The sequence below is a fragment of the Aethalodelphis obliquidens genome, unplaced genomic scaffold (genome assembly GCF_003676395.1).
Source record: "Aethalodelphis obliquidens isolate GAN/ISIS:26980383/991018 unplaced genomic scaffold, ASM367639v1 scaffold22, whole genome shotgun sequence".
NCBI classification, from domain to species: Eukaryota; Metazoa; Chordata; class Mammalia; order Artiodactyla; family Delphinidae; genus Aethalodelphis; species Aethalodelphis obliquidens.
The window spans coordinates 600367-626861 of NW_020837966.1; the positions used below are offsets into that span (position 1 = coordinate 600367).

General features: G+C 38.7%; 1 protein-coding gene across 1 annotated transcript in view; it reads left to right on the forward strand.

Moving 5' to 3' along the window:
* DOCK3 (dedicator of cytokinesis 3) overlaps positions 1-26495 on the forward strand; it is a 409735-nt gene that overhangs the window by 204870 nt on the left and 178370 nt on the right. The window contains exons 7-9 of the mRNA XM_027120931.1: positions 9595-9679; positions 23057-23098; positions 23778-23932. Coding sequence (XP_026976732.1) covers positions 9595-9679; positions 23057-23098; positions 23778-23932 — 282 coding nt within the window. The remainder of the gene's footprint in view (positions 1-9594; positions 9680-23056; positions 23099-23777; positions 23933-26495) is intronic.

Genomic DNA, 26495 nt, shown 5'->3' on the forward strand with positions numbered 1-26495 from the left:
GTTGTGGCCTCTCCCGCTGCGGAGCACAGGCTCCGGACGCGCAGGCTAAGCGGCCATGGCTCATGGGCCCAGCCGCTCCGTGGCAATGTGGGATCTTCCCGGACCGGGGCACGAACCCATGTCCCCTGCATCGGCAGGCGGACTCTCAACCACTGCGCCACCAGGGAAGCCCCAGAATACTCTTTAGTTTCATCTCTTAGTACCTTTGAATTTGGTGTCCTTTACATTTTATAGCCATATAATGAATCCAAATAAGTATATACTACAAATGGGAACTGTCTACATCTGTACATCAGAATATTCTTAACTAATTCATCATTCAGAAATAGTCCTGTATTTATGCAGTGGGTATGACTATTTACTATTGCCATACAAGTAAAATTATAAGACTTTGGCATGGGAAGCTGGAGTAGATAGTACTCAGATTTTATTTCTTCCTAGATTTAATAATTGATATGATTCTCAAATGCTTTTGCCTCATTCTCTTAAAATCGGGTCCATTGAACTTTGAAGTGACGAGGTTGCTTCCTATTTAAGATATACGTTTACCTTAAGTATATTTTAGAACAAGTCTTTAGCTCCTCTCCCCCTCAAGACACCATTGAAATGACAAAAAATAAAAAGAGTGGGAGGAGTGCAGCAATAAATGGGATATGTGAACCCATTTCCAGAAGCTGAAAAGTAGATGGAGGATTAGTAACAGAAGAAGAAGCCTGTAATGTATGGAGGAAACTTTAGCTAATGAAGGAGTTGGTCTGCCTTGCAGCTGCTAGAATCATGGGAGAAAGGGAGTGTGCCCTGGAGCTTAACGAAAGGAAGTGCTTAAAAGTATGTAAAGTAATAATTCACTACTTTTGCTACCATGAGTAGCAAACCTGGCAGCCAGGTGTTTCCCTTTCAGATAGACAAATACAAAGACCAATTGCCTAGGTGGAAACTGGGCAACAAAAGTTTGAACTGGGACTTTATTGCAAAGCCCTCTATATTGAGGCATTTAAGAGTTTCAAAGTGTAATGAACAAATCCCTTCCACTTACCAGAAAGAGAAGCTTGCTAGCCACCCACCCATGTACAAAAAACTCTTCACATTTCTAGTGCCTTTTAAATTTGAATGGACAATCAAGTATTACCAAGTATTTGAAGAAATCCTTTCACAGGGAAGAGAGGGAGACCAGGATAAACAAAATACCTGGCCCTAGAGAGAGTGAAGATTAGTAAAGAACTTTAAAAATCTCTGAGTATCCTCCAAGAGAATCAAGAAGATTCATTATGCATTATAAAATGCTACGAAAAAGGAATGGAGAGTAGGATTTCAAAAAAGAATTTAGGCGGAGAACAGGAAGATAATTTTATGTCATCTCTAGGAAAATAAAACAAAAAGATGGGAAATGGTTGAGAAAAAAACAACAGTACAGAGATTCAATCTAGGGGATCCAACATCAGACATTATATTTCCAGGAAAAGAACAAAGGCAATAAAGAGGAAATTCTAAAAAAATGATAGAAGAGAATTTCCTAGAGCCAAAGAGCAGGTGACTTAAGATTGGAAGAGTCCATCAAATACCTAGTATAATGAATGGAGAAGAAAAACCAAAACCTACAGTGAGGCACACTAAGATATTTCAATATTTGGGGCTGAAGAGAAGATCCTAAAAGGTTATCAGACAGAAAAACAGGTCTTCTTACAAAAGAATAAGATTCACACCAGCCTCAAAAGTTTTATCAGCAACACTGGATGCTAGAATATAATGAAGTAATATCTTCAAATTTCTGTTGGGAAATGATTTGCCACCCAGAATTTTATAAACAACCAAACTATATAATCAAGTGTAAGGGCCAAATAAAGCCCTTTTAAAGTACTCAAAGATGCAGAAGTTAACCTGTCATGGCTCCTTTCTTAATAAGAGACTTGAGAATGTGTTCTTCCAGAAATAGAAGAGTAAATCAGGAAAGAGGAAACACGGGATCTAATAAACAGTGAATCCAACCCAGAGTGGTACTGTTCAGTAGAAAAGAAAAAAGAACAACTCTACATTAGTTATTTGTGACACCATCCTATCCTTGTTTGTTTCATTAAATTACAACCTCTCTTGACTGTTAATAGCATTGCTTGGCACACACCACAGACTCCTTGTATGATATAACATGAATTCAGATGTACGATAGATCAGGCAGTGTTCTTTAAATCTAACTTTGGGCAGTAAAAATCTTAGCAAAATGTAGTATGTTAACTTACAGTATAGCTACTGATCCTGTCTCCTCAGCTCCAAACAGTACTATATGGTATCATTGTACTTATTTTAAAAAATCAATAATGGTAGTAATTTGCAAACATAGCATCACTATGTGCCAAGCAAATTGTTACTTTTGAACTGATGACACTAATAGTTGCATAAATCATTATGTTGCAGTTTAACTGCACTATACATACCAGTAAATGAACAAGAGAAATATTTTATCAATACCTCTTTATGATAAAAGTTAGAAAACAGACCAATCAGATTTTGCAGTCAAATCTGAAAACTTAAAGATAATAGCTTGGAAAAAAGTTCAAATTATATTTGAAAAAGGCAAAGAACATTATAAATACCTGTCAGTAAAGTACAGAGCTGTTCCACCTACATTAATAACTTTTTCTCAACAAAGTGTGTATGTGCTTGTGTGTGTGTAGGGAGAGTATTTATATGTTCATTTTGATAAACAATATAAACCAGAAACATAGTTCCATTTCCCCCCCCACCCCACTTTTTTCCCTTCTCCCTCCTTTCTCGAAACCCTGATCCTTCTCTCCTGGTGCTTCTGTATCTTCTTTCCTCCTTTCTCCCTTCCCTTCCACTTCTTTCTTTCCCCATTTCTTCTTCTTTCCATTTTCCCCTTTACTCCCAGTGGAAAATACAGTCACTTAAAAACTTAAATGAGAACTTTTTAGGTCTACTGTTACTAAAGGAAAAAGACATATTGCCTCCCAAACCAATAGGACAATTATCTCTGGTTCTCACTCGAAGTAACCCTTTTAAAAATGTTCCTTCTTAATTTGAAAGAAGGGATGGTGTACTGCAAAAGTAAAGTCATTTCGTACCAATAGGTTAGATATAGGAGACTGCTCCATGCAACAGCTGAGCACTGATAACTGTATCCATTCTTCCCATTGTATGCCCTCATAATTCCACTCTTCTTGTTCCATGACACTTTTATAAATGCCATAAAATATTGATAAGCTTAGCATATGCTGGCATGTTTTGGGTGCACAATCAATATTTTCTGAATGTATTTTTACATTGTAATTGATGTAATTAAATATTAATCCTATGTAATTTTAAACTTTATGCCTTTTTCTTTAGACTCTTAGACTTTATAGCTCTGCCTTTTCAAAACCTATTTCAGACACTGTTAATAACAGCTATTAATAGTTTATTGAGTACATCTACCTGTATCACTGTGGCAAGTGCATGGTCTAACTTATCTGCACTGTTGTAATGAAATGCGATTATGCTCTTCCAAGACAAGAGCTCTCTTTTACCTAATGAGGAAACTCATAAAAAGGCTCAGAAGAACTTTTTCCAATGTTGCATAGTGAGTGGTAGAACTGGTGTTTGTACCCAGAACTGATGCCAAAGCACATATAGTTTATGTAGGACCTTACTATCTTTATGATCATTTTTAAGTGTGAGTCTTAACACCAGGAAAATTATTGTCAGTATCTGTAGTCTGTGGGTTATTTGATCTTTGTTCTGTTATCTGTACCACATGTCTCATAATATATATATCTGCTTTAACACTGAGTTAGAACTTTCAAGGATAAAAACTAAACTGGTACTATACTCTTGTATTTAGAGTTTAAGTTAAATGCAGAGCCCTCCACATCTACGTAACAACTATTTTAATTTTTTTCCCTGAGATTAGGAATTTTTATTTATTTGGCTGAAAATTTGAGGATTCTGACATTAAATTTACGTGGCTTATACTTGTTTGCCTCTTTGCCTATGTGCACGCTCATTCCATATGTGAAAATTATTAAAATTGTATTAGGTAGAAATCAGCATTTATAATATTGTGTTCTAAAATACAGGAAGGGCATAAAACAAGGTTGTATTCAAATTAACTAGCCATTATCTCTGCTCAAGTCTCCTATTCAAAGATTAAGTCAGTTAATTACATCCTCTCCAAGGGAAATTTAAAATAATTTGTCTAGCAATGTAACTTTAATGTGTTAATTTAACATTTTTGACACCTTCCATAAAGATACAGAGAAAAGTTTCTTCTCAGTCTCTGCTATCATCACTACAGTAAATATAGCATAGATGAGTTAAAAGTTGTGTCAACCCAGGACTGACACAGCCTAATTGATCTTTGCCATAGAAAAATACCTAAGTAAGAAATACTTTACTCTTAGAATAATTTATAGGATTTTTGTATTTCTTCTTTAGGTAGAAAGTACAATTTGATTAAAATGTAAACATTTTATAAGCTTTTGTTGAATTAGAATAATGTGTCTATAGATTTCAAGTATCAAATGAAAAAATTGGTATCTTTTTATTGTGAAGTCTCATCATTTAAGACAAATCACCAATAAATGCATACTTTCTAGTTATTCTTTCTCTCCCTCTCTATCAAATTATTCCCTTCCCTCGCTTCTCTTTTGTACCTTCTCGCAGGTTTTCAAAGATCCTAACCTACCCATGTCCCTTTCTTCCTGCTTAGTTTATGTTCCTTACCAAGGGAATTGCTCTTGGAGGAAGCAACACAAGCAGTAGTTTGAGTTATACCATGCAGAGAATACTGCCACCACCACCACCCCTGCCCCCAACCCCAGCGAGTTTCCTGTGAGTAAATTTTTAGCTAGGACTCAGAAAAGTTTATGGTTCAGTACTTTCTCTTTAAGGACATAGTGATATTTTCCAGCTTCAGGACATCTGAAATTAGTAGAAGCTTCCAATGCCTTCTTAGAGTTCTTCTGGTATAAGGTGTTGTACCCATCCATCAGTTTCTTGCCATACTTAAGAAGTCTGAGATAACTATGTTTAAACTATGCATGTGTCAAAATTCTCCTCTCAAGTTACCATGTTCAAATGATTAACTTACACACACACACTCATTCTTTGTGCATCTGTTTTGCTCATCAGCATACCCTGCACTTAGCACAGTGCCTGCACTTGATAGGCACTACATGAATGTATCTAAGTAACAAGGTGGGTTTTTCTTATGCCTGTTGGCTACTCATTCATCAGTCTATGTTTGTTTCCTTCTGGATTGATGTATTGACACAAAATTATTCCTCAAAGTATTATGACCAAATTGATTACAATCACTTATAGCCATTAGTATTTAACTTCATGGTTATTAGTAGAAAGGTGGCAGGTATAGTGGAAATATCATGGGTTCAGAGTAAGACAGACCTAGCTTGAGACAAGCTCAACTGTACTCCCTTAATAGGCTACTTAGTAACCTCTCTGGGCTTCAGTTTCCTCAGTTATAAAATGGGTCTAATACTGTGTACTTCCCATAGTGCTTAGAGGGGATATACATAAAATGCCTATTCCAAGTAAATGTTCAGTAAAAGGTAGCTATTATTAGTTATATATTCTATTTTATTACTATATAAATATACCATGCTCTCATTAGTATAGTTATATCTATATGCTCTCATAGTATAAGTATCAGAAAAGGGCACTGCCCACAGAAAATCTTAGTATCTCTAGGCTTTTTCAACTAATTCTGGGGGAGAACTAGATCTTAAATGCCTTAAAACATCCATCATATATAATTAATTAACTTCAAGTTATTTTCTACGTTCTGTGGTTCAGATGAGGAAACCCAGAAGAAAAAGATACAATAGAAAATAGAACAGAATATGGAACATTCAAAAGACATGTAAAATTCAAAGAATTTGATAGAGAGAGAGATTCACGGTCTTTAGAGTGGGGCACCTAAAAGAATGCAGGAACAGAAATATGTCTTTTATTCACTGCTGTATCCCTAAGTTCATCATGAGCCTAGCATAGAGTAGGTGCTAATATTTATTGAATTATTGGAATGAATGAATGAGTGATTAGTGACAAGTGGTGAGAGAAGACTATTTTTGTGAAGACGATTCACCTAAGCAGTTGGTAAGACCATTTTAAAAACTCAGCTCTATACTACCTCTGTATGTAGATGTATATGTAGTTGTATGCCTCCTGCTTGTTTAGGAGTCTTTTTTCAGACACAATTGTCTTTAATCACAATCCTTGTACTTTAAGTCATATTTTAGCTAACGATGTAACACATAATGATAACAGCAGAAGCAGTTCACAATGCCTGGCAGTGTACTGAGTGCTTTACATGGATTAATCCTTACAATAGCCTGTGACAGTAGAGAAGACAGTATTCTTGGTGGGAGAGCCAAGATACAAACTAGGCAATCTGACATCAGAGCCCATGCTCCTAACTACTCTGATGCGCTGCCTTCCTTTGCTGTGACGATAAAGAGACTAAGTTGACCATTCCCTGCACTTACTGTTCACTGTTCTTAGAATATGCCATAGGAAGAAATAGCCAGGAGCCTCTTTTACAGAGTGAAATTTTAGTGAACATGTGTTGTTTCTCACTGTGCAGCACCTCTGCCTTCTTCCAATGAGGACAGTCCTTCAATTTAGCTTTTGGAAACTACTCTTCATCCATTGAAGATGATCTTAGTAGAAGGAAATCAGTCTTCGGTTTTATTAGATCACCTGTTAATCATTTTCTTATTTCCTAAGGTAATGAAATCAAGAAACTAAAAGGTACTGTGTTTTAACAACTTCTAGGAGAGGGAAAACACTTTGCTCTTGGGAGAATTAGCATGAGGAATATGAACATTTGCTTGACTCAAAACTGCTGTATTTCCTATATCCAGTACCATTGGTGGTACATGATAGATCCTCAGAGAGTGTCTTTGGGGTGAGTGGATGGGTATATGGGTGGTTAATTGAATGGACAAGCAAGCTAAGGGTGGCATAGTGCCAAGGTAGAGTTTGCGTAGATGCCATTCACCAGACAAGCCACATCATTGCGTGTAGTGCACTACTACAGAGCATATACTCTCAACCCTGGCCTTACTGACTTAGATCCATCTGGATTTTTTCTTAAGCTGTTGTACTGAAAACATCTATTTTGATTGGATTATTTGTACAGTCTTCTTTTTGTTAATTAATTGTAATATTTAGACTACCTCATATATTTTGTGACCATCAGTGGTTAAAGAATATGTTTGAAATTTTATCTCTTCATTTTTGTATTTAAAGAATTTTCAACAGCATGACTACAGAAAATTTGTAAAATATCTTAAATTGATAAATTGTTTAATTTCACTTTCCTTGTACAAATACTAATACCATTTTTGTGATCTTTCCACTGTTTTTCCACATATATGTAAAAGTATTCTAAATATTTGAGATCAAAACTGCAAAATTATCTTTCAGATGTAAATTGCTTTTTAAGATGAGAGCGGTGGAAAGGATGTGCTTCAGCTATATCTTGCTCTCCATGATACTACTGCCTTTACATGCTATAAGTATTAGAAGCCAGAGGCCTGAAATTATTTCAGGGAAATTAAGAATAATTAATAAGAGGTGATTGAATGGAGTACTTCTTTGATGTATGAAGACAGGAAATAAAATCTCTTATAGATTTAAGTGCATTAACATCAGTAATCAGATTTGATGTCATGGTTTTACCATTAAACTGTGAACTATTGTAATTAAGGACAACAGTGTATTACTGATCTTCTCATCAGGCAAAACTACAAGGGTTTTTTTTTTTCTGTATTTAATACCAAAAAATTATTTCCTCTTTAAAAATGCATATTTCTCTATTATAGAATAATACAAGTTATAGTAATAGGTAATAGAAAAATATGGGTTTTTATCCTTTAATAGAAAAATAGGTTTCTCCATTTTTTTTTCCTGCTAAAAAGTACACATCTAAATTTTAATTCTTAATCATATTAGTCTGTGTGATTAGCGTGTTTGCTTATAGCTTCTTCATGTAGGTTTGATTCCCCATTTTTATTTTATCAGTCTTATTACCATTTAACCTCTTCATATCTTTTCCTATAAAATAGGGTTAAATTGTAAGTAAAATAATTCTGCGTTTTGGATGTATATGTGGCTTATTTTTTTTAATTTTTGCGGTACGCAGCCCTCTCACTGTTGTGGCCTCTCCTGTTGCGGAGCACAGGCTCCGGACGCGCAGGCTCAGCAGCCATGGCTCACGGGCCCAGCCACTCCGCAGCATGTGGGATTTGCCCAGACCGGGGCACGAACCCGTGTCCCCTGCATCAGCAGGCGGACTCTCAACCACTGCGCCACCAGGGAAGCCCTACGTGGCTTATTTTAAATAAGTGGGAATTTTATTCACAGAAAGAGCCTAGAGAATTAGTTTTGCTAGCATATTCTAAATGTAGTTCATAATCTAGGTGAAGAAAAAAATATATACACTTCTCCTTCCATCATCTATGGCATACTTTTTGCCAGGTGCAATAATTCATAACACTCGCTTTAGAGTAGGGTGGTCACAGAGCAGCTCTGAAACCCTGATGAGAGTTATAGGCCCTCTCCTCAGAGAAAATGCATATATGAACACATACACATACTTTTATATGTAGTTACAGGGGTCCACAACTCCTAATTCCACTGACTCCAGAGTCAGAGCTGTTGTTCTAGAGAGTGAGAAAGGGCGTAACATGTATTGAATATAAATTATGTACCATATTTGAACCCAAGAGTTCTGCCTGTCCAGAGTTATTTCCACTGTCTCATACTGCCTCCCAATCAACTATTAATCATTATCACTTATTCCTTCATGCCCAAGTTATACCAGATCTTCTAAGTATTGTTTTCTTTATTAATCGTGCTCCCTGGTTAAACTTCCATCTAAAGTGTCTTAAGGTATTGGCTAATGTGTGGTGAGGTCTTTACTATAAGCCAGTGTCAGTATTAATTAAATTGAAAATGAGATAAAACTCAACCAAGACATAAGTTTCTTTGAGTTTAATACCTTTAGGAGGTGATTTTTTTTTTTTGGCTGTGCCTTGCAGTATCTTAGTTTCCCAGCCAGGGATTGAACCCATGCCCGTGGCAGTAAAAGTGCAGAATCCTAACCAGTGGACCTCCTGGAATTCCCAGGAGGTGATTTTTATGTGTTTGACTTTGAATTACAAATCTACTTGGACACTGAATAATTTTTTTTATCCTAATGAAAGTAATGCATGGCTGAGCCTGTACATACTTGCAGGATGGGGGAAATTGAAAAATAAACACAACTTATTAATGATCTAAGAAAATCCGTCCTTAGTGAACTCAAGCAATCTGTTATAAATGTGATACTGAATGAATCCTTTTTACCATCACAGGGGGAACTACTTGATGACGAAAATTGTCACAGTCTTAAAATCCCTAGCCTCATTTATTTACCTGAAGGTGAACACAGTTAGGTTACTGGATAAAGGCATGTCCCTGCAGAGGCAGTGTCTGAACTTCTGTCCATAAGGTCGTGGTTGGCATGGGCTCTCAGGCACATAAAGAGAGATGAGTAATTTGAGGACATGGCATGCTGAATGTGGTCTTTCTCTTTACTAGGCATTTGGGCCTGGACCTGGTGCCTCGAAAGGACTTTGAAGTAGTGGATGCGGACCAGATTAGTGTCTCAGATCTCTATAAAATGGTAAGAAATTATTACACAGTGTAGCTTGCTCCTGCACACTTAAGTTTTTCTCTTTTACTATCCCTAATTACATTATGAAACAATATTGCTAAAATCATTCCTTTGTCTTTGTTTCAATGTATTTAAGGGCTCTTCCTTATCTGGACAGTACCTATCACACTTGCTCTCTAAATGGAATTACTATGTAGGGCATTTGGGCCTACTGTAATGTCTAGCTGTCATTTCTCAGTTGGTTTTGCTGGTGAACAGAGCTCCTTCAGCCTGCAGCAGTTACTAAAATTTTGTCTCTCTCCACCTCTTAAGAAAAGCAGGTAGTTGAAGCTGAAAAGAGCCAGTTATTAATAATGTAATGATTAACCCTGGAAATAATGTACCAGCATTTCTTTCTTAAAACTTTTTTTATTGAACTATAGTTGATTTACAATGTTGTGTTAGTTTCTGGTGTATAGCAAAGTGATTCAGTTGTGTGTGTGTGTGTGTGTGTATTCTTTTTCAGATTCTGTTCCGTGAGAGTTTATTACAAGATATTGAATATAGTTCCCTGTGTTGTACAGTAGGGCCTTGTTGTTTATCAGTGTACCAGTATTTCTAAGATAAATCCTTAACTGTCTGTTGGTTATTATAAAAGTGTATTGAGTTGACTGATAACCAAGATTACATTTTGCAGGCTGAATAAGAAGAATTAACTAAAAGGTACAGAATTTTAAAGTAAAACAAATAAACATCAGAAACCTTCGGTGACTATTAAGCTTAGACTAAAGGACTGGGTAAAACCTCACTTTGAGGAGTATATATTCAAGGAGTGTATATTGGTGAGAATTACAAGTTTTAGAAAGAATTACAAATTTCTCTTTAAGAAAATGTAATATTTTTAGGAAACACAGAGTCTGCAAAGTATGTTGCCTGGTCAAGAACCATAGGAAATTTGCCTAAAGCATACACAAATAACATATCAATTGCTTCTGTATATTTGGTTATGTATATTTACAAGTACAAAAGCATTTGTGTCCAGTTGCCTTAACTATGCTCTGTGTGAAGTGATATGTGTGAGATATAGAAATTAAAGATGGAGACTTACTCCTTCCCTTAAGAATATCACCGTCTATGGCTCAGTGGTTACGAATCTGCCTGCCAATGCAGGGGACAAGGGTTCGAGCCCTGGTCTGGGAAGATCCCACATGCTGCGGAGCAACTAAGCCTGTGTGCCACAACTACTGAGCCTGTGCTCTAGAGCCCATGAGCCACAACTACTGAGCCCGCGTGCCACAACTACTGAAGCCCACGTGCCTAGAGCCTGTGCTCCGCAACAAGAGAAGCCACTGCAATGAGAAGCCCGCACACCGCAATGAAGAGTAGCCCCCACTCGCTGCAACCAGAGAAAGCCTGCACACAGCAACAAAGACCCAACGCAGCCAAAAAAAAAAAAATTAAAAAAAAAAAAAAGAATATCACCATCTAGGGTATTGGTTCCTAACTCTTTCTGTATTATGGAGGATCGATAAAATTTCTCCCCAGGACGATACAAGTATGATTTTGCATACAAAATTTTATACTCAATTTTAGGGAATTGATAGTTGCCTCTGAACCCCATGCATGGTCCCCATGTTTAGAAACTACTCTAGTGGGATCAGATAGACCACAAACAAGAAGGTTTATGAGCTGCATGTCATAATTAAGATATACACTGATGCTGTTAGAGGGAGTAGCTGATTTCCTGGGGCTTTGAGCAATCAATGAAAGCCTCCAGAGGCAAGTAATGCTTAAGGTGAGTCTTGAGAGATGTGCAGGGCTTCATCAGGAAGACAAGCCATAAGGAAGGACATTCCAAAAATAGCACAGAGCATAGGGAAGTAGTAATTCCAGGAAACTACAAGATATTTGGTAACTTTGGCATGTAAGTATGTGTTAGCAATTGGAAGATAAGGCCAAGAAGAAGGCAAGAGCCAGATCACAAAGAGCTTTGTAATCCCCAAATTAGTAGAACTGCTAGTCTGATAGAACCATGGAGTGACATGATTGGATGTGGGTTTTAAATGCTGAGAGAGTATAAAATGCAGAAGACTGGAATCAGGGAGGAAAGAGACCACGGAAGTGATTCAGGCAAGAAATAATGGCTAGGAAACAATAGGAATGGAGAAAAAATGCAATAGAGAATGTAGATGTTAATAAGTAAAAATGATGAATTTTGATGATCAATTAGATGTGGAAAGTGAAGGAAGAATGACAGTTTGAAGCTAAGAACTCCCCTCAGAATGGTGGCTTGGAGGATGATATTTTTGGTAAGGATTTTGCATTTTATTCTAAGTGTGACAGAAGGCCTGTGAAGGTATTTGAGCAGGGGAATTACATGATTTGGCTTACATTTTAAAAGGATTCCTCCAGCTGATGTGTGCAGAAGGACTGGAGTAGAGCAAGAATGGAAACAGGGAGCAGTCATTCAAACAAAAGATTTTGATTTCAGTATCTTGAGCTAGATAGGGTTGGAACAGTGGAAGTGGTAAGTTGTTGGATTCTGAATATGTGTTGAAGGATAGATCCAGTCAGAGTTGTTGATAGATTGAATAGGTGTGCGTGTGTACAAAAAAGAGAAAGGTCAGAGAAGAATGACTCCTATGTTTTGACATGCCCAACTTTGACCTGGGTGGAAATGGAATAGGAAACATTGTGGGAGAAGAGAGTAGAGCAGTGGGGATCAATATTTCTGGTTTTTCCTTTCAAGGTTTAAATGTCTTCTAGACCTCCAGACTGAGATGTTGAAAGTCTGGAGTTCAGAAGTGAAGTTAAGATATAACAATTTTGGAGTCATCAGAGTATATATGGTATTAAAAGCTGTTGGATAAGATGACCGCTGCTTTCCACAAACCTCCATACAGTGAAACCCGTGGTCAGCAGGTCATACACAGCAATTCCAGACAGTCAAGCAACAACAGCCATTGGAAGAAACCTCCCACATGAAAGTTAAAGACCAAAAGAAATACTTATGAAAGAAACTTGGAAAAAACTGACAACTCAGTGGAAGAAAATGGTGATTGCTGTCTGCAAAGGGAAGTGAGACAGCCAGGAAGCAGAGCAGAGCAATCTAAGAAGCAACCCAAGGAGCTCTAGAAAATTACAAATGAGATAACTGGAATAAACTTGGTATAAATACTGAGACATCTAGACATGGCTAGGAACAAGGAAGTAGGGCAAACAGAGGCTGCCAGTATCAGTCATGCATTGGGAGCTACCATGGCTCACAGTGGCCTGCTCTGCTTAGGATCCCAGCAGCCTTTGCTGCTGTGGACCTCAACAGCCCTTGTGGACACTGCAGAACCTCTCAGCTTTTATTACTGGGGACCTCATAATGGACCTCAGCAGACTGCTCCACAGAGGACCCTAGCATATTTCACCACTGAAGAAACCAGTAGCCACCACAGAACCCCTGCAGATTTTGCCATTAAGGTTTTCACCCCACAGGTATCTGCATTCACAGATGCCAGCCACCTGAGTCCCCCACCTCCCTCCGCATCTCTTGACAGAGCACGAGTTATGTAGCAGCCCTGGCCTCTGTGGTTGTGTGCATGTAAGACACCAGTCTAGACCCCTACAGCTGAACCCCACTGCTTTGTGTGTGCTCATGTCTAGCCTCTGCAGCTATGTACCTGCACGCCACCAGCCTGACTCCCAACACAGGCCTCCACTGCCATGCATACAACCACGGCAAGCCCCTGTAGCCATAGGAGTGTATGCCAACAGCCAAGGCCGCCACAGCTGCTTGTGGCCCATATCCAGCCTTGACTTGTCACTGGCCTGCAACCCTAGGCTCACCTAAAGGTAGCCCCTGCAGCTGTGCACCTGCACACTGGCCAGCCCAACTCCCATCCCTGCCTCCACTGCCACGCATGTGCTCATGGCTAGCCTCTACAACCTCATGAATATGTGCCAACAGCTAGGGTCCCTGCAGTTGCTTGTCAATCTGCAGTTGGCACCAGCCCTTTCTGCTAGTCCCAGCCCTTGCTATTATGTGTGTGTCTGCAGCTTCCCCCTCCCACTCTGCAGGTACCTGAAGCTGGACCCTGAAGCCGGACCCTGAAGCCATGTGTGTACACACTTCTGACTCTGCCCACCACTGCTGCCTGCCCTGGTCCCTAGCCACTGGACCTGGAAGATCCACTGAGGACCCCAACATCCCTTGCAGCCACTGTGGACCCTCCACAGCTTTCCCTAAGAATCACAGAATTGTTGATATGTGGACCTGTGTGGCCTCAGCCAATGAGACCTGCACCCTGAGCCCAGAGCTACAATATGCCCTAACCTGGGCACCCTGCACCATTAGACCCAGAGTCATAGCATACTCTAGCATCCTCACATCCATAGGTGAAGATCTTTCCTTACCAAAGCCAGTCCATAAAGTCTTGAAGAGATAACAGCTCTTCAAATGTGCAGACAACTATGAAAGGCTACAGGGATCACAAAAAATCAGGGAAACATGACACCACCAAAGAACACAGTAAATTTTCAGTAACTGACCCTAAAGAAATGGAGATATACAAATTGCCTGACAGAGAATTCAAAGTAGTTATTTTAAAGATGCTCAGAGAGCTACAAGAGAACACCAGTAAACAGTTCAACAAAATCAGGTAAATAATACAAGACCAAAATGAGAAGTTCAACAAAAAGATAGAAAACATAAAAGAGAACCAAACGAATTTTGGAGCTGAAGAATACAATGACTGAACTGAAGAATTCAGTGGAGAGATTCAGTATTAGACTGGACCAAGCAGAAGAAAGAATTAGTGAACTTTGGGACTTCCCTGGTGGTGCACTGGTGAAGAATCCGCCTGCCAACGCAGGGGACACGGGTGTGAGCCCTGGTCTGGGAAGTTCCCACGTACTGCGGAACAACTAAGCCTGTGTGCCACAACTGCTGAGCCTGTGCTCTAGAGCCCATGAGCCACAACTACTGAGACTGCGTGCCGCAACTACTGAAGCCCACGTGCCTAGAGCCTGTGCTCCACAACAGGAGAAGCCTGTGTACCACAATGAAGAGCAGCCCCCGCTTGCCACAACTAGAGAAAGCCTGTGTGCAGCAACGAAGACCCAATGCAGCCAAAAAAGATTTTTAAAAACTCATAAAACAAAGAGTCCCTGGAATTCCCTGGCAGTCCAGTGGAGCCAAAAAAAAAAGAGAGAATTAGTGAACTTAGAGACAGATATATCAGAATTTTTCAGTCAAAGGAGAAAAAAGTAAAAAGAATGAAGAAACCCTATGATATTTAAAGATTACCATTAAGAGAATCAATCTGTAGATTATTAGAGAACCAGGAAGAGAAGAGAGCAGAAAGGGGCAGAAAGCTTACTTAAAGTAATGCCTGAGAACTTACCAAATCTGGGGAGAGAGATTTGAACATCAAGTTCATGAAGCTCATAGGTTCCCAAACAATTTGAACCCACAGAGATCTTCTCCATGACATTATAATAAAACTATCAAAAATCAAAGACAAAGAAAAATACCATATGATATCACTTATATGTGGAATCTAAAAAAATGATACAAGTTAACTTATTTACAAAACAAATAGACTGACAGACATAGAAAACAAACTTATGGTTACCAAAGGGGAAAGGGGCGGAGACAAATTAGAAGTTTGGGATTAACAGATACACACTACTATATATAAAAACAAACAAGGGGTTTCCCTGGTGGTGCAGTGGTTGAAAGTCTGCCTGCCGATGCAGGGGATGTGGGTTCGTGCCCTGGTCCGGGAAGATCCCACATGCCGCGGAGCGGCTGGGCCCGTGAGCCATGGCCCCTGAGCCTGCGTGTCCGGAGCCTGTGCTCTGCAACGGGAGAGGCCACAACAGTTAGAGGCCCGCATACTGCAAAAAACAAACAAACAAACAAAAAAACAAACGAGCAGCAAGGAGACCCAATGCTGCCAAAAATAAAATAAATAAATTAAAAAAAAACATGAAGATATAAAACACTTAAGTATATAGTCAAATTCAGATAAGTATATAGTCAAATTCAGAATACTCCAATACTATAATATGGCAGTATATTACTCTAGTATAAAGGTGAAAAGAAAGAAAAATTAAAAATAACTATAATTACAGTAATTTGTTAATGGATGCACAGTATAAAAAGTGTAAACTGTGATATCAAAAACATAAAGTGGTGGGAAGTGAGTAAAAGGGTAGAGATTTTGTATGGGATTGAAGTTAAGTTGTAATAGCTTTATCTATAAGATGTTTTATGTAAGTCTCACGTAACCAGAAAGCAAAAACCTACAGTAGATACATACAAGATAAAGAGAAGTGAATCAAAGCACACTACTATGGAAAATCATCAGTTCACAAAGACAGCAAGAGAAAAGAAAAGGAACTACAAAATGAGCTAGAAAACAATTTTTAAAATAGCAATAGAAATTTCTTACCTATCTATAATTACTTTACTTAAATGTAAATGGATTAAATTCTCAATCAGAAGACATAGAGCAGCCAAATGGATTAAAAAAAAAACAAAGAATATTCTGTTTATTAACAGACTCACTTTAGTGTTGAGAACATGCATAGGCTGAAAGCAAGAAACAGAAAAAGATAATCCATCCAAATGGCAACCAAAAGATGGCAGCAGTAGCTTTTTTTTTTCGAGGTACGCAGGCCTCTCACTGTTGTGGCCTCTCCCGTTGCGGAGCATAGGCTCCGGATGCGCAGGCTCAGCGGCCATGGCTCACGGGCCTAGCCGCTCCGCGGCATGTGGGATCTTCCCGGACCGGGGCACAAACCCGTGTCCCCTGCATTGGCAGGCGGACTCTCAACCACTGCACCACCAGGGAAGCCCAGTAGCTATTTTTATACCAGACAAAATAGGCTACTTTTTTAAAATAAATTTATTTATTTATTTTTGGCTGTGTTGGGTCTTCATTGCTGTCCACGGGCTTTCTCTAGTTGCAGTGAGTGGGGACTACTCTTCGTTGTGGTGCATGGGCTTCTCATTGTGGTGGCTTCTCTTTGTTGTGGAGCATGGGCTCTAGGCACGTGGGCTTCAGTAGTTATGGCACGTGGGCTCAGGAGTTGTGGCTCACAGGCTGTAGAGGGCAGGCTCAGTAGTTGTGGCACACGGGCTTAGTTGCTCCATGGCATGTGGGATCTTCCCGGACCAGGGCTCAAACCTGTGTCCCCTGCATTGGCAGGAATATTCTTAACCCCTGCACCACAAAGGAAGTCCCAAAATAGGCTTTAATTAAAAAACTGTAACAAGTAAGAAAGAGGGTGATTATATAATGATAGAGGGGTCATTCATCAAGAGCATATAACAACTGTAAATATATATGCACCCAACTTCAGAGCACCTGAATCTATAGAGCAAATATTAACAGAACTGAAGTGAGAAATACACAAGAATACAACAATATTAGATTCTTTACTACCCCACTTTCAACAAGTAATAGATCATTCAGACAGGAAATCAATGAGGACATGTTGGACTTGAACTACACTTAGTACCAAATGGACCTAACAGTCATATTTGGAATATTAAGAATATTCTGTCCAATAGCAGCAGGATACACATTCTTCTCAAGTGCACACGGAACAATCTCCAGGATAGGTCACATTAGGCCACAAAATAAGTCTTAACAAATATAAGAAGATAGAAATCATATGAAATATCTTTTCTGACTACAGTGATTTGAAACTAGAATTCAATAACAGGAAGAAAACTGGAAAATCCAAAAATATGTTGCAGTTAAGCAACACAATCCTGAACGACCAATGAGTCAAAGAAGAAATCAAAAGGGAAATAAAAAAATATGTCCTGAGACAAGCAAAAATGGAAACACAACATGCTAAAACTTAGGGATGCAGTGAAAGCAATTCTAGGAGGAAAGTTTATAGTGATAAATACCTCCGTTAAGAAAAAAAGATCTCAAATAACCGAACTTTATACTTTGTAGAACCAGGAAAAGAACAAACTATTCCCAAAGTCAGCAGAAGGAAGGAGGTAACAAAGATCAGGACAAAAATAAATGAAATAAAGAATAGAAAAACAATAGAAAAGATCAATGAAGCTAAGAGTTGATTGTTGTTGTTTTTTTTCTTTGAAAAGACTAGTTGGCAAATGTTTAGCTAGATTTAGCAAGAAAAAAAAGAACTCAAGTAAATAAAATTATAAATCAAAGAAGAGACAGCTGATAAACAGAAATACAAATGATCATAAGAGACTGCTATGAACAATTATATGCCAACAAATTGGACACCCTAAATAGAAACATATGACCTATCAAGACTAAATTATGAAGAAATAGGAAAACCGAACAGACCAATAACAAGTAAGGAGATTGAATCAGTAATCAAAAACTTCCTAACAAAGAAAAGCCCAGGACCAGATGGCTTCATGGGTGAATTTTATCAAACATTTAAGAAGAATGAATGCCAATCCTTCTGAAACTCTTCCAAAGAAGTTGAATAGGAGGAAACACTCTTCAAACTTATTTTACAAGGCCATCATTACCCTGATATCAGAGCCAGATAAGGACACTCCAAGAAAAGAAGGCCAGTATCCCAGATGAATATAGATACAAAAATTCTCAAAAAAAAAACAAAAACAAAAACAAAACAAAACAAAAAAATTCTCAACAAAATGCTAGCAAACCAAATTCAACAGCACATTAACAGCACATGATCAAGTGGGATTTATTTCAGGAATGCAAGAATGGTTCAGCATCTGCAAATCAATCAATGTAATGTGCCACATTAACAAAATAAAAGATAAAAATCGTATGATCAAAAAAAAAAAATCGTATGATCAAAACCTATAATGGAAAAGAATCTGTAAAACATATATATATATATACACATATATATGTATATATATGTATATATACACATATATATATAAACTGACTCACTTTGCTATATGCCTGAAAGTAACACAACATTGTGAATCAACTGTAGTTCAATTAAAAAATCATAAGATCATCTCAATAGATGCAGAAAGAGCAATTGACAAAATTTCAACATCCTTTATGATAAAAACTCTCAAGAAAGTGGGCATAGAAGAAGCACACCTCAATATAATGAAGCCATATATGAGAAGCCCACAGCTAACATCATACTCAACAATGAAAGGTTGAAAGCTTTTTCTCTAAGATCAAGAACAAGACAAGGGTGCCCACTCTCACCATTCCTATTCAACATAGTACTGGAGGGACTTACCTGGTGACGCAGTGGTTAAGAATCCACCTGCCAATAGGTTTGATCCCTGGTCCGGGAAGGTCCCATGTGCTGCGGAGCAACTAAGCCCATGTGCCACAACTACTGAGCCTGCACTCTAGAGCCCATGAACCACAGCTACTCAGCCTGCGTGCCACAACTACTGAAGCCCACATGCCCTAGAGCCCATGCGCTGCAACTACTGAGCCCATGCGCCACAACTACTGAAGCCTGTGCGCCCTAGGGCCCATGTGCCACAACTACTGAGCCCACATGCTGCAACTACTAAAGTCCACGAGCCTAGAGCCCACGGTTCGCAACAAGAGAAGCCACCACAATGAGAAGCCCGCGCACCACAATGAAGAGTAGCCCCCGCTTGTCGCAACTGGAGAAAGCCTGCACACAGCAACAAAGACCCAACGCAGCCAGAAAAACCAACACCAACAACAAAAAACAAAAAAAAATCCCATAGTACTGGAACCCCTAGCCAGAACAATAAAGCAGTTAGGCAAGAAGAAGAAAGAAAAGGCATCCAAATGGGAAAGAAAGAAAGAAAGAAACTGTCACTACTTGCAGATGACATGATCTTATACATATAAAATTTTTGAAGACTCCACCAAAAAACTGTTAGAATAAAAAAATTCAATAAAGTTTCAGGATACAAAATCAACATACATAAATCAATTAGAAAATCAGAATATCCTCTGAACTATCTGAAAAAAATATAAAGCAAACAATCCTATTTACAATAGCATCAAAAACAATAAAATACTTAGAAATAACTTTTCACTAAGTAAGTGAAAGATCTATATACTGAAAACTATAAGATATTGATGAAATTAAAGAAGACAAAAATAAATGGAAAGATATCCCATGCTCAAGAATTAGAAGAGTTAATATTGTTAAAATATCCACCCCTACCCAAAGCCATCTATAGATTCAATGCAATCCCTATAAAAATTCCAGTGGTGTTTTCCACAGAAATAGAAAAACCAATCCTAAAATTTGTATGGAACCACAATGGACTCTGAATAGCCAAAGCAATCTTGAGAAAGAAAAAAGCCTGAAAGCATCACACTTCCTGATTTTAAACTATATTATAAATCTATAGTAATTCAAAACAGTGAATGTTGTACTGGCATAAAAACAGACACATAGGGCTTCCCTGGTGGCGCAGTGGTTGAGAGTCCGCCTGCTGATGCAGGGGACACGGGTTTGTGCCCCGGTCCAGGAAGATCCCACATGCCGCGGAGCGGCTAGACCCATGAGCCATGGCGGCTGAACCTGCGCGTCCGGAGCCTGTGCTCCGCAATAGGAGAGGCCACAACAGTGAGAGGCCCGTGTACCGCAAACAAAAAACAAACACAAAAAACCAGACACATAGACCAATGGGACAGAATCAAAATCCCAGTAATAAACCCACACATATACAGTCAAATAATATTTTAACAAGGGAGCCAGTAATTTTCACTGGGGAAAGGATAGTCTCTTCAATAAATGTTGGGAAAACTGGATATGCAGAAGAACGAAACTGTACTGCTGTTTTATGCCACGCACAAATATTAACTCCAAATATATTAAGGACTTAAATGTTAGACCTGAAACCGTAAATCTCCTATAAGGAAACATAAGGGAAAAGCTGCTTGATGTTGGTGTTGGCAGTGATCTTTTGGATATGACATCAAGAGCACAAGCAACAAAAGGAAAAATCAGCAAGTGGGACTATATCAATCAGAAAAGTTTCTGTACAGCAAAATATACAGTCAACAAAATGAAAATTCAACCTGCAGAATAGGAGAAAATGTTTACAAACCTTATATATGATAAAGGGTTAATATCCAAAATATGTAAGGAACTCTTAAAACTCAGTAGCAAAATATCAATTATTCTGAGTTTTTAAATGAGAGAAAGATGTGACTTTTTTCCAAAGAAGTCATACATACATGAAAAGGTGTTTGATAATCAATGATCATCAGGGAAATGCAAATCAAAACCACAATGAGATGCTACCTCACACCTGTTAGATATTGCTTCACACCTATTTGCTTATCATTAAATAAATGCTGGCAAGGATATGGAGAAAAGAGAACTCTTATGCACTTTTGGTGGAAATGTACATTTGTACATTCCAAAATGCCAGTTCTGATGCCATTCTCTGGCTACCCATGTGGGGTGCTTTCAGACTAGGTTGAAGAGTTCTCCCCCAATTTTTTTTTTAATTTATTTTTTTGACTGCATTGGATCTTCTTTGCTGCCTGCAGGCTTTCTCTAGTTGCAGCAAGCAGGGGCTACTCTTCTTTGTGGTGCACGGGCTTCTCATTGTGGTGGCTTCTCTTGTTGCAGAACATGGGCTCTAGGCGCACGGGCTTCAGTAGTTGCAGCATGCTGGCTCAGTAGTTGTGGCTCTCGGGCTCTAGAGCGCAGGCTCAGTAGTTGTGGCACACAGGCTTAGTTGCTCTGCAGAATGTGGGATCTTCCCAGACCAGGGATCGAACCCGTGTCCGCTGCATTGCCATGCAGATTCGTAACCACTGCGCCAGCAGGGAGGTCCCAAGTTCTCCCCAAATTTGATGCCTCTGAAGTCTAGAATGATGTCTGTTATTGTCATCCAGGATGATTTACACTGAAATTAGCTGTAAACTCCCATATATAGTTATAATTGAACATTAATGTTTATGATTGGTAGTCATTTTTAAGAGTTAGTCAGTAAATTCACTTGAGAAGAATGCCTTAGTGTAGACCCTAAAAATAAAACAATGGAAAGAGTTGTAGGCCAGTAATCTTCCCAGTGGGATATAGGTCAGTAAACCATAGAAAGCTTGCTTTTTGTTTTTTGAAAGCCTGATTTTTTAAAAGCTTTTTTTTTTGTGAACTATTTTATTTATGAAGTTTTCTGTTGTACATAAACCTTCTATGTGATGATTTCCCCAGCTGGAGACCTGTTTTAATTATATTTAATATGTATCATGGGAACATATATTCCCATGGATGAACGTTAATAGTCAATAATAATTAGCCAATATAGCTAATAATGCACATGAATATTTAATAATTAACTAATATAGCTAGTGAGATGCATTTAAATTAATATTTAATTGTACTTCAGTTTTATTTAGGGTTAAATGTGTATACTTGTTAAAAGAATGAAACCATTCTACTCAGCAACCAGTCGTCTTAGCCATGTGATGTGGAACAGTTCACCAAATGAGAGCTGTCTCACAACCTGTAGGGGCCAAAAGGAGGCAGGATAGAAACTCTCATTTTCAAGTCGCCTAAGACCAGGGACTTGAAGAATGGTGAACACACCTTTCTTCCTGGCCGGGGTTTACTTCTAAATGTGACTGACTTTTCTTTAATAACTAATTATAAAAATAGAACAGCAATAATAAGAATACTAATTATAGATAACAATGATCAACCGCTTACAGTGTGTACTATGCTGAGTTAATCTGCACAAAACCCTATGAGGTTCAGCATGAAATGTTATCCTCACTTTACAGATGAGGAAAGTGTGAGTCAAGATTTAAAATTTTGCACTTAGGTCCCTAACTACTATATCTTGCTGCTTCCCATTATGTTATTTGAACCTTGCATTAACCTTGTGAGGAAGACAACAAAAACTTTTATTTCATTTTTATAGTAGAGGGAAAATGTCCCTTGGAGAGAGTAAACAATTTGTCTGGAGTTTCACAACCCATTTGCATGCAGCTGGGATTGGAATCTGCTTCTTCTAACTTTAGCCAGCAGCAAAGGAACAGCATGGAGAGATGTTTGGGAAGGAGCCACTTGTGGTTAAAGGCTATACCTTCTCCAGTGTGGAGAGCCTGAGGAAGCTGTGTCACGCAGTGCAGGATGTGATACATTGTGTGGAAAGGACAGTGGCAAAACAAAAATCCGGTAGCAAGCACCCACCTGTGACTTGGCTGGTACTCTAAGCTAGAAAGGCCTGGGTTTGAATCCAGACTTTGCCACCTTCTTGCTGTGTGGGACCTTCAGCATTTCACTTCCTTACACTAAACCTTAGCTGGCTCTGTCAAATACAAATAACATTTGTCTAACAAGTTTATTAGAATTAAATGAGATCATATATGTAAAATATATATCAGAATGCCTAGCATATAGAAGGTTCCTGATAAAAGTTAGTTTCCTTCCCAATTGATTGAGTTTTCTTTCTTTCCATAGCATTTATCTAGCCGGCAGAGTGTACAGCAAAGCACATCTCAGGTAAGCAACTTAACCAGGCCTCCCTCTCTTTTCCCTCAGTTCTTTCTTTTACACGATTATAAAATAGGGATGCACCAAGAAATTACTGACTCCTTTTTTTTCTTTTTGATAGTCTTTTATTTTTATTTATTTATTTATTTTTACCACTGACTTCTTGATTGTGACCTAAGGAGCCCTGACCTCCAAGCGGACTTGGCTACTCTCCACTCCTCTGTGCAAATTTACACAAGCACGGTTGAAACAAAGTAGACTGAGAGACTAAAATGAATCAGTCTGAGAAAATAAAAATGGTATTTAGAATGGTAACTATTACTATCTAACAGTATAAACGAAATGCATCAGGGTCATGATAGCAACTCCAAGAAGTGACTTTGAAAATGGTTCTCTGGAGAATTTAGACGTTTGTGACCTGGTGGAGATTTTGAGTTCACTTATAAGTTGGAATTACTGTTCCCATATCTCCTTCACTCTGTTTACTTTTCCCAGCTGCATATTTGCCTACCTCAAATCAAGCACATTGACGCAACATCTGCTACTAGCAAAGAAAACACTTTCAATCTCCCTTTCTCTCCCTTCAGCAGTATGAGAAGAGTTAGTCATTTAGTTTTAATTTTACTTATGATCAATATAATGAATAACTAAAATATTAGCAATCACTGTTTTTTGCCTTCCTCATTAGGTAGATACAATGCGCCCACGACATGGGGAAACCTGTCGGATACCAGTGCCACATCACTTCTTTCTCAGTCTGAAGAGTTTCACCTACAATACCATTGGGGAAGATACCGATGTCTTCTTTTCCTTATATGATATGAGAGAAGGCAAGCAGATCAGGTAAAAGTTATTAGAAGCTCTGGTGAGGTTGAGACTCTGTATTAGAATGGTGTGTCCTAGATCATAGGCATCTCTGGACTTCAGAGAAGATAGATGCACAGAGGAGGCAAAACAAGATAAAGTGACCTCCTCTTATTTAGCTGAGAGTTTTGCTTCAAATCCCAGTGTACCCTGAAGTCACATATGGCCTCTTTTGTCCCTGTGCCTATTTCCACATGGAAGCTCAAACTCAATCTTGGCCATCACCACCTCAGGGAAAGCAAATGATGCGTCTATTCAATGCCAGAGGAAACACATAGGAGAAACATAGAACAAAGCAAATTCAGCAAAGCGACCCAGCTCTTGAATGCAGGAAGCCCTGGGCTCTGCTTTCCTGCATGTGGGATGGAGAGGGCTCACAAGGAAATAGGCTTATGTTGTCCTGTTTGAGGGCAGCCCCGGCCCTCATTGTCCGCCTAGCCCCGTAAAAGGAAGAGCATATTCTGGACAAAAGGGAAAGTTGGCCTGACTCTATCATTCCTCTTTGACTTGGATTGGAGGAGAAGCCACAGAAAGGGGCTGACATGCAGTAGACTGTGTGTCTTAACAGAGCAATGAGACCCTTAAGCATGAGCAACTGCAGTAGTGTTTTTCCCCTTGAAAGGTAGGGAGAAATCAAGGAGACATTCTAGGCTTCTCTTCCTCTAGATGTCAGCAAGGCTCTAAAAGGGTGAGAAGACCTTTGTAGCCAACTTGGAATTTTAGGGAGCCCTGGCTTTTCTCTGTGATTATCTTCCAGGTGGGGCAGAGAGAAAATAAATCTTGGGATACTTTTATGTTGCATGGGAACTTTCTGTGTTAAGACTGCTTTATCGGTTGTTGTTGTTGTTTTACTTAAGATTTGAAAATAACTTACTTTTCTAATTGCGTGCTACATGTGCGAAGATTTTAAATGGAAGTTGTAACAGAGTACAAAAAGAAAGCAGTTAATTTATATGTTCCACAGTGCCTCTAGTCTTGACTATCCCACCCTGCCCCCCCGCCAAATTAAAGCACTGTGCTTCACTTTGGCATAGGAGTAAAATGATATACTCACTGATGAGGGCATGTGGGTTTTCCTTGTCACCAGTAGCTCACAGTATGTGCTTCTAGGAAAGCTGTGGTGGTGAAGGCAACTACAGCTGCTGCACATAGGCAAGACTATAGGCCAGGGCTGCATGGATGTAGATTCTGACTGCTCTTGTTTTTCTACTAGACCAGAGGTTTGTAAACTTTCTTATTTACATTTGTGTGTGGAAGAGTCCTTTTTCTTCAAGCTAAATTTTATAAGAAAGTTCAATAAATGAAACAGATAAAATAGAACTACTCTGCTGATGAAAGGGGAAATAACAGGTATCTCACAATGTCCCTGCCCCTACCTAGTAAGTACCCTGTGGAACCTCTGAAAGTACATGGGTTACAGTTTGAAAACCAGAGCACACTGTTTTGTCATCTCTGAGTGCCAGGGACTATGTCTTCTCTCTCCATGATCCTAGCACCACACGCAGTGCCTGTGCCCAGTACATTCTTTATCGGACTTAATGCACAGAGAAGATGCAAGCCCAGTACAGGCACCCCATTGCTCTGTTTGTAATTCATGCAGGATCATCAGTCCATGCAGTTGTTTTATCTTTGGACTTATTGTTTATAATTTAGTCTCAAGAAACAATAAAACATTTTAAAAGAAGAAATGTAAAAAAAATTTTTTATAGAGTTGCTGGAAATGATTAGGTCATTTAAAATCCCTACATATTAGAGAACTATACAACCTTCACATTCACATAATAAAACTGTAAGATTCTTAGTTGAAAATGTACACTTTCTTTAGTTTTAAGAGTGAATTAACAAGTAGAATTTTAGACATAGGTTTAACCAATAAATGTTCTTTCTTCTTTCCATTAGGATTTGTGTAGTGTGTAAGCCCTTAAAAATTTTAGGTCATTGAGCTGGTATTATCAGATAATTATGCTTTCGTTATGATTAATTATCAAATTGGTCACATATTACTTTTTTGAAGCAGTTGTCAGAAGTCACAAAAGATTAGGGGGATGTATTACATCAGGTACACAGAGAATAGATACAGAGCAATCGGTTTAATTGTTTCTTCTCCTCAAGATAACTCCTTGAGTGACTATTTTTCCAGTCAAATATTTGTAGTCTGGCCTCCAATCAAATGGTGCTAGTGTAGTGTTCAGTATTGCCAGGACACACTCAACCTCTGTGCCAAAGAACACATGTGAGCGGGGGAGCAAGCTAAAGAGAAGACCAGCTATTTCTCTACTCTAAGTCTAATTGCTGATTCCACAGGCAAACCTAGAAGGGCTAAAGTGAATGACAAATTGCCAACCCACATCATGCATTCTGATATATTTTGACTGATGAGTATTAGATGATCTGCTGGAGGGCAGAAGCAGCAGCTGGCAGGGCCTTGGTAGCTCTATTTTTTTGTTTCATTTCATCATTCCAAACAGAATCATAAATACTTAGCCTTGAAATCTAAATCTCTAATTAAGACCTCTCCCCTGAGTTTCAGGTCTCATTTCCT